Here is a 9343-nt window from a genome sequence, read left to right as displayed (position 1 = left end):
TCCTCATAAAACCTCCATGACTCCAGAGACTTACCTGAGCACGGGGGGTGGTAGGGGTGGGGGGGTGGGAGGATACAAGGCATATAGCCAAACACTGACTTCAAAATTCAACTTAATTAAGTCTTTGAAAAACAGAACTATTAACAGCAGAATGGTAGAGACAGTGGTTATTACATGTCTTTTTATTATCTATTCCTGACAGTGTAAAAAAAAAAATGCAAATACTTTGAGATAAATGAAAATGTGCAGCCAGCCCTGTCACAAACTGCAATGCAAATGTGTGGTCACAGAAGAGGAGAGCTATCCATCTCTCTGTTCTCATTCCAGACTGGTAAAATACAGATCTCTATATACTCTCTTTCGGGAGCATTGCTCTAAATGTATTCTAGAAGTCTGTCTAAAGTGACATGGCTGTTATTCTGCCACATACATACTGGTCTGGTTTATGCTTTCTTTGGGTGAGGACTTATGGTGAGTTACGCTGGTGGAATGATTCACTGCTGGCCACACTCACCACAGTCCACAGGCAATGAGCCTCTGAGCGCGTAAAACAATAGGGAGGCCGTAGACATAAGCACAGAGATATGGTGGTTTGATGGCCTGACCATCAGTAGATATAGGCCTTCATAAGAGTCTGGTGATAGTCAAGATCGGCGTAGAAGAAGAAATGAGGGAAAAGCGGAGAAACTTCCCTCCAAAACTTGAATTGGCCCCCATTAAATCTGCCTATTTGTTTATGCACCCCCCTCTCTCAGGTAAGTGGACGTCAGGAGGTAGTTCAGCTAAGGGCAGTCCTGTCAGTCAGAAAAATGTCCAGAATCTTGATTATGAAAGACTGTTTGTATAGAGCTGCAGCATGACTTCCTCTGGGCTTCTGTGTCAAAGTCGAACAGATCAAACTGTTTATTATGTGCTTACTGGGTATTACATACTACAAACAGCAAGTAATCCTGATTCTCAGAGGATAGTGTGTGTGTGGTATTTAATCTCTGTCACAGAGAATGTTATATAATTTGTGCATTTGGCTGATTATGAATGAACATTCAGATATCCAGTTAAAAAATGACTTATCTGAGTGCGAAGATAGGACTGCCTTGACTGTTAGATTTCATAATCTACTGTGTACAATCTTCATAACACACTTGTACACACACACACACACACACACACACACACACAATATATAAAGATATAACCATTCATTTCCTTTGCAGTTGTAGTTGTGACTGTGTTATGTTTGATTTACTTATGTAATATATTTACACACCCACATTTCCTTCTCATTCATCAACAGGTTGTTGTTTTCCCCAGACATAATCATGATCAGTGTTACCATCTGTCACATGAATAAATTCCCTTAAAAACAGCAGTGGCCTGGTGTATGCCAAGGTGCAGAAATCACTGGAATTTTTAAAAGGTCACAGAGTGGGAGAGCTTTACCCTTGCTGTTTGCACGGTAAACTGCAAAATAACATGCAGAATTAAAGGCACTGAATTCGGTATGAATGTTGTATGCTAAACTTCGCTGTATCCTGATGAGACATTCTCAATATTACTTTGTCAAAATTTTTCAACAAATAAATTTAAAAAGAAAGAAACAAACAAAGAAAAGCAAAACAAAGAAAGGAAAAGCATCTTCTCGCGATAGAACTTCTCTCCCTTAGTAGGGTAGGGGATTCAATTATAATTGTGTTATCTTGGATACGAGACTATCTACTCGGCCTCCAATGACATTAAAGCAGTGTCAACTTGAGCTTGGTTTGCATGATCAGACTGTATCATCCCGGGTAATAAAGGGACAGTAATCTCACTGTTGCTCGATCGTTACTGTTGTATCGATAGTTTTCTCGATGTTGTCCAGTTCAGGCTTACTTAACAATTCAGTTTGTCCTGTAGTTACAATTAAAACGCTCTAGATGGCGATATATTGTGATAGGTCCAGTACGATATCTTAGGTATATATGGGGCTACTGACCCACTTGCATCTGTCTGTAGTTCACTCTCTTACTTTCCTTCAATACAGTTCTAATACGGAACTTAGCGGCAACACATGGGCCACAGACAGCCCCTTAATGGTTACGTGCTTATTTTGTGTTCTGCTCGTTTTGGAAGTCGCTTAAGCGTAGAAACACATTGGTTGACCAGAAATATACTCTTCGAGTGCACATTTGCAACGACCAAAAGAGAACGCAAGCTTTTATTCTGTGACTTGTACCAAATCTAGCCAGTGTTAACCCACATAGTACTCTGGTACTGAAGTGGTTCTCTACTAGCACAGTACAGAAAACGCCCGCTCTGTGTTAAACAATGCCTTCGTTTCTAAAGGTAGGCCTATTCGTTATGGCAAGGTACCTATTCCGAAAGATGTTTCAAACTCACTAACCAACAAAATAAAACAAAGTAGTAGTTCTCCCTCTCTCTCAAGATCCCGAAAATTTTGTCCTCATATCAGTGTACTTCCCTTGCCCTCATTCATCCTTCAATGAAAAGAAATTAAGCATTTAACAGACTATTTTGTAGTATCACTAAACTCTAACTTCCCACTTATATCTATACTAAAGATGTAAAAACTTACATCTCAGTTTTGATGACACCATCGTGTCACAGAAAAAAGGGTGAATTATATAATATATATGAAAGAAGGCAGACTGTGCCTGAAACTGTGATATGGAATGATTTTAGGTGACTTGGTTATCGTTCGTATACACCGTTGCCCTTTGGAGCTGCGAGGAACTTTGTTTTCTCCCGGCTGTCTGCAATTTGCCAATTCCTTGATTTAAGTCAAGTCATCTTTAGATGTTTACCTTGGAACTTCTAACTGAACAGAACCGAGTCAGTGCCTGAGAGAGGCACTTTTTACGGGAAAAGAACACTGTCTACTATACCCCGAGGTGGAGCCATTCGGAACTGCTATCGTGAGTATTTTCTGCGTTTGGAATGTAATGCTGTAGAGTAAAACAATGCTGGCGGTACGTGTTTTTTCTTCCAGGTAAAAGAGTAAACAAGGAAGAGACGTGTGATTCTTTCCACCTCAGATCACGTACCTAACGACACATGCAGTGACGCTGTAGGAAATTTATCCACATAATTTGACACATCGTTACGGACTTAATGATTTAGGCTAAAGTCCAGCTTGCCTTGTGCCTTTCTTGAGCGTGTCCGGTCAGCTGGAGGTAGTTGTCTTTAGTTAATTAGAGAAAGATAGCGCGTATGTGGCATTTCCCGTCGTTTACAAGGTTCATATATCAGTTAGAGTAGTTTTGCAGGATAATATAGTCATGTTTGTACGAGTGTCATTGCTGTACCGTATTAGACTTCCGTCTTAAACTTTTAACTTTTCAGTGCAACGGGTAGTGCCGCCTGGAGTAGCTTCTAGGCGAACTTCGATTTATTGTGGTTCTCTTTCAAGTAGTAACACTGTGTTGGTAAAGTCCGTGTACCTTCAACTATTTCACTGAGTACTGTCAGCTTTTTTTTCGCCAAATAAACTGCTCTGACCGGACACGGCGTGTCACGTAGGTGTGTATCAATTCGTTATGACCGCATCATCCTGTCTGCATGTAAAATCTCTAAAAAAAATATCAACGACCTTGCGATACCGACCCAGTTACAATGCTGCTTTGCATCATTGCTTGGGCGGTACGCCTCAGTCTACAGCCCACTTCATAATTCTGCGTCGAATCTACAGCGTACCTACGGCGTAGATTCGACGCAGAAGTATAAATGGTCCGATTCGCCTGGCCACAGGAAGTCTGACGCGTCTACCCTAGCATCTCTGTCCAAAACACATTTCTTTTTCAACATTTACATTTTGACTGAAGCGGCGACGTCCACATAAATATGCACGAATCGAATAGCCTAAAGGCGGTTATACACTGTGCGATTCCAGACTGTCCCAGACGAAAGATGACAAAACGGTGATCCTACGTCGCACTGTGAGAGAGGTCCTAAGATGGTCGTTGGCACGATCTTGCGACGAAAGATAGCCCAGGACAAAATTCTGACAGTGTCATAAATTTAGGATGACCATCTCACAGTGTCACTGCTGTTACGACCTCTTCCAGATTTAGCAATATGCAGAAGTATAAATAAATGTTTGTAGTTTTTAATTATATGTATACCTACCTGTGTAAAATAGGTTTCACTGCTTTTGTGTAAGCCATGGTATATTAGAGAAACAGTGCATTGTTAAGCACATAAACATCTGATCTTAGTTAAATGAAGTCTCTTAATAAATTAATTCATAACAGTGGTATGCTATACCCCACCACACTGTGCTAAATTGATGTAACTTTTGTCATGTTTTGTGGAATCATGTCAGTGTCCTAATGAAGTTCACATGCAACTCTATGGTAATCACAGCTCTAGCTCAACTCTTTTGCACGCGTGTGTGTGTTGTGCAGTTCATTCACAATGTTGCAAATGTTGCAAAGATTTGTGAGTAAAATGCACCTTGCTATGTTTACAGTGTGGCATGTGTGAAGTACTTTACATAGAAAACTTCCAGGGCTGCCCCTGCTAGAAGAGGACGAGGCTAGACATGTGACCAGACTACAAAATTCAATGTGCATTTGAAGACTTGGTGTAATTATGATCTGACACACTGGACCTTAGACTATGTCCAAACAGGCAGGAAATATTTATCAAATATATTTTGATCAAATGAAGTTTAAAATTGTAGTGTAATGTAATAGAACTAGAAAATTGTAATATAATTATAGAATAAGAAATATAGAAAACTACAGAATGAAGAAATAGATTTTTTTTTTCCTTCTTATCCCACAAAAAACTTCATTCTGCGACATAACATAACTGCGGTGTTTAAAGGGGGAAAGAAAACTTGTTGGAAAAATGCCATTTTTCTGTAATAGGGTTATTCTCCAACCATCTGTCAAGGGTTGATGTATCAAAGGGGAAATTTATGTTGTACAGCCACATAACAACTAAGAGAAACAGGGAATCTTTTTTAGATAATGAGTACAGTTTTTAGACAATCAGCATCTATGATTCTTGTTATCCACTGTCTTAATATAAGACAAAAATAGGGGTCTAATCAAGCAGGTTATATTTTCCACTCCTTTTCCGTGACTTAGGTTAGGTTTCCATGGACAGGATGAGGAAAGAGATTGGCTGTAGTGGACTTGTTTTCTTATCATTTTGTGTCCTGTCAGTCCAGACCAAGGTAAGGCTTATAATAATATTACTTACTTCTATAGAACTCATACAAACAACTTTGATTCTGATCTCACAGAAAACCCCCTGAGTCGTAGTTTCTGATAATTAGCTGAATTCGGTGATATTCTGTGAGGCTGAGATGTCTGTCATTAAGTAAAAACACTATCCAGTGAATTCTTAGGAGTAGAGTTGAGAAACACTGATCCAGAAAACACATCGTAAAGAAACTATTTAATGTACCTGAAAAGTATACTGTGAAACTAAATGCCATGATTTGTTTTCCAGCAAAACACTTCAAAGAATACAGTGTACACATTTCTGAAGATCCAATACTACAACTACAACTATTATTATTGTTATGTCTTATTTTTAGGCTCAACAAGGACATTTAGTCGCACAAGGTGAAACATTAACATTGATCCTGTTCTTTTGCTTTTTTCTCAAATTATGTTCAGCTAGATTGAGCTAACTCTAAGTCGTCACTAGTATAGATGAACTATCATCATTAATCTACTCATGTCCAGTTTGTGTGTGTCTCCACCGTTTTGTCGCTCTCTCTCTTTGTTTCGCACAGGAACAGACTGCACACAGATAAAAAAACAGTCCCCAAATGCAGTCAGTGGTGTATATGCCATCCAACCTGCCGGAATAAAAAAACCTCTCAAGGTAGGGCATGTTTGTTTTAAAATTAAATCCTAGACATATACTCTATCTAAACAATCCCAATGTCACATGACACTGAAAATTACAATTAAAGCATTTTATTTTATGATGAATAATAATGTATGTAGTGTTATAATTCTCTACTTCAGAAACAACCATGGCATGTAACAGGATAAATCTGGAAATTGTACTGGCTGCTGTATCTTGACCTCACAGTTTTTGCTGTGTTGCATGGGTGGCTGTTGTGGCTAGGTGATGATATTGCACATTTTTGTCAGGTGTACTGTGAGATGCTGCGTGATGGTGGCTGGACAGTTTTCCAAAGGCGCACAGGCCCAAAGGTAACCTTCAAAAGGAACTGGGCAGAGTACAAGCGTGGCTTTGGAAGTCTTCAAAGTAAGTCACGATAACCACTTATTGTTTGAAGAGAACTAAACACATGTTGTAGTGGAGAAGAGTTGTGACAGAGCGACAAGAAAAGAGTCATTCATTCAATGTCAAAATAAAGTTTAATTTTGAGTTTGAATTTAAAGTTAAATTTATTTTTATACATTTATTTTATACAGTAGAAGTAAATATAAAATATCACACATTAAACATATGCAAGGACTATTGCTTGCTGACTGTTACTTAATTGAACAGGTCAAAGGAAGACTCAGTGAATTAGCGAGCAGATATTTATATTGTGAACCTGTTAAAGCTGCAGATTTGGTGGTCTGTAATTGTATAATTGTCACATATGTAAGAATTTGAGGGAGAGAGTATTTGGCCCACCAAATCATTGTCAGAACAAATCCCACATTGGTGGAAAACAGGGGCCAGTGTTCCGCAGTAAAGCAGAGGCTGCATTCAGCTGCGTGATAAAGAATGTTTGACCTGATGTGGAGGATGACTAAGAACAATTTCTAATGAATTTTAGTAACTGTTCATAATGCAGTGTTGGTTATTATGTGGCAGTAATACTTAGATGTTACAGTCTTGTGAAGCCGGCACCTATCTTTTTTGCAATGCAGTCTACCCTTTAATGCCATGGAACCTGCTATTGGATATCTTTAAGGAACTTTTTTTGTTACTCTGTCAAGGACGTGAGGTGTAGGTGGGTGTACACTGCACAACAATTAAAACTTGACCTGAAGTGAATCTCAGCATTAAGATGTGGCTAGTTAAGACCACAGTTCAGATTTGCGGCTTTCATCCCCTTTTCAGCCCATTTTAGTTGTGTCCAGTTCCCCCATATTTTTGTTTCCCATTGGCTGCACAAAGGTGGCCAGGGATGGTGTAAACCTACAACATTGCCCCCACAACTTGTTAAGTCATCGTCCGCTTTTCGAAAGACACTGCAGGTTCACACGTAGGAGGATCCTACAGTGTTCCCCAGATCTGTCAAGATGCTGTTATTTTAGTGTTGATGTGAATTTTGAGATAGAAAAGTACATTATAGTGCATGTGAAACAGTAAATGTAACTGAAAGAAAACAAGAAGATGTGTAGTAATCATATGGGAAGTTTTTGATAGCAGGACATTAGGGCCACATTGGGTTTTATATGCATGACTAGACAGGAAAAAACAAGCAGTACACCACAATACTAAGAAGCAATGGAGCTCCTCTGCTGTGTAATTTTGTTTACCCCAGTTTATGCACATAATGTTAATAGAATTAAGTTTTTGCTTTCAGAGGACCACTGGTTGGGCTTGGCTAAAGTGTGGGCCCTTACCAGAGGCAAAGAGCGAAAGTCAACTCTAAGGATTGACCTTTGGGACTTTGAAGGTGGCTCTGTGTTTGCTGAGTACAGTAATTTTAAGATTGGCAACGAGAAAACAGCCTATAAGCTTAGTGTTGGGGCTTACACAGGCACTGCAGGTAATTGTATCTTAACTTTTATTACATATGATAGGAAAAATATTTATTTTTCTGACCAGAGTACGATTCTGACTAATGTTGTCTTGTTATTGTGAGTCAGATGTTCCAGCTAATGTTTTCTGTCTGATCTTAGGTAGTTAATGAATGATACTTAGACAGTGTGACTCAGCTTAAACTGTACATTGAGCAGATAAACTGGAAATATCACTTTTAAGAAGATTCTGTGTCTTTTTAAATTGGTACTGAAGTGTTTTCCCTTTCCTCTTGTTGTCAAGGCGATGCAATCCGTGGAGCCTACCGTGGGATCGATCAAAATGGTTTTGGCTTCAGCACGTTTGACCGGGACAATGACGGCTGTTCTCCATGCATTTTTGGTGACATTGGGGTGAGCTCCTGCAGCCAGGAACAGGGTGGAGGCTGGTGGTTCAGTCGCTGTGGTTCAGCAAACCTTCATGGAGACTGGCATCCAGCTAATGATAACCGTGGTTGGATGTCTGGTCTCCACTGGCTAACCTGGAGAGCCCCTGAGCCATACTCCGCCCGTGCCACACGCATGATGATTAAATCAGTGGGATAGATCCTCCCATTGCTCCACTTGTTTTGGCCTAAACAAAGTTGATCATTATCACAGTATTTCAGTACTTTAGGAAGGATTAAAATGTCACTGTTGATTGAGATCAGCCGTCATTGAAGCAATATGAAAAGAACTGTGTCCATTTAATTTCCAAGTATCTTCATATTATCTCTTAATGTCTTGATCTTTATTCTTTGACAAAATATTTGGTGTGTTCTATAGTATTGAGGTGCTGTGAATGCTTTTATCAGCTTGACGAGTGTTTCACAGCCATATGTTCAAAGAGAAGTTATGATTTTACAATGATTTTTTTTCATGAGTATGTCTTCTGCATACTCATGATTTATAGTATATAAGACAGATTTTTCCATTCATTCAAAAAAATGCCCAGTTTCATTTGAAAATGTCAATTTTTAAAAAAAAAAAACTTTTAGCATCTTTAAGCAAAATAAATCTGTATAACATAAATTGAGAATGTCATTTTTTCTGTCTACTTGACAGCCATGACCAATGTACTGCTGTTACAGGGCTGAAAACTCCAAGCTTGACTTTGCTCAGTTTGTGCTGCTATGAAGTCTGGGGCTTGGATTTTGCTTGACACTGGTAAAACCATGTCACGCACAGGAACTGAGGGTTGAGGGTTGCAGACCTGCTACTTCAAAATCAGTGACTGTGTCAGAAACTGAAGGAGATTCTGGATGCATGTGCAGGTTAGCCCAGAATTTATTAGAATGAAACAGGATGAACAAAAGACTTCATGGAGCTTAGAAACTTGGCAATAATCACAGACGTCTGGTAAAGATAACACAGACATTGGCAAAACATTGACAATACAATTCCACACTCCAAACAAAGGAAAACTGGGAGTATACAAAACAGAACAGGACTAGATTAACAAAAAACAGATGCAACTAATGATTTGATTTCCAGGGTTAACTAAGGGAAACCAGGAAGTACATAAACAATCCTAACATAGAATGACCGGCAGAGGGGGAGAGAGAGGACCACGGTGTAACAGATCACTAAAAAAGTCTGAGCGCTCTTACACCCGGCGCAACACGGCAGAAACC

At 39.3% G+C, this 9343-nt stretch overlaps 1 protein-coding gene across 1 annotated transcript; it reads left to right on the top strand.

Annotated features, from left to right (window-relative positions):
• Positions 1 to 2340: 2340 nt before the first annotated feature.
• On the top strand, positions 2341 to 8276 carry LOC115829099 (angiopoietin-4-like). The gene is made up of 6 exons (XM_030793183.1): positions 2341 to 2348; positions 5172 to 5182; positions 5750 to 5841; positions 6117 to 6234; positions 7514 to 7699; positions 7975 to 8276. Exons 1-6 carry the CDS (start codon positions 2341 to 2343, stop codon positions 8274 to 8276), a joined length of 717 nt encoding a protein of 238 aa, XP_030649043.1.
• The last annotated feature ends 1067 nt before the right edge of the window (positions 8277 to 9343 follow it).

This window comes from Chanos chanos, chromosome 1, assembly GCF_902362185.1.
Source record: "Chanos chanos chromosome 1, fChaCha1.1, whole genome shotgun sequence".
NCBI lineage: Eukaryota > Metazoa > Chordata > Actinopteri > Gonorynchiformes > Chanidae > Chanos > Chanos chanos.
The sequence above is the reverse complement of the archived record's forward strand: the minus strand, read 5'-3'. Positions and strand labels throughout refer to the sequence as shown.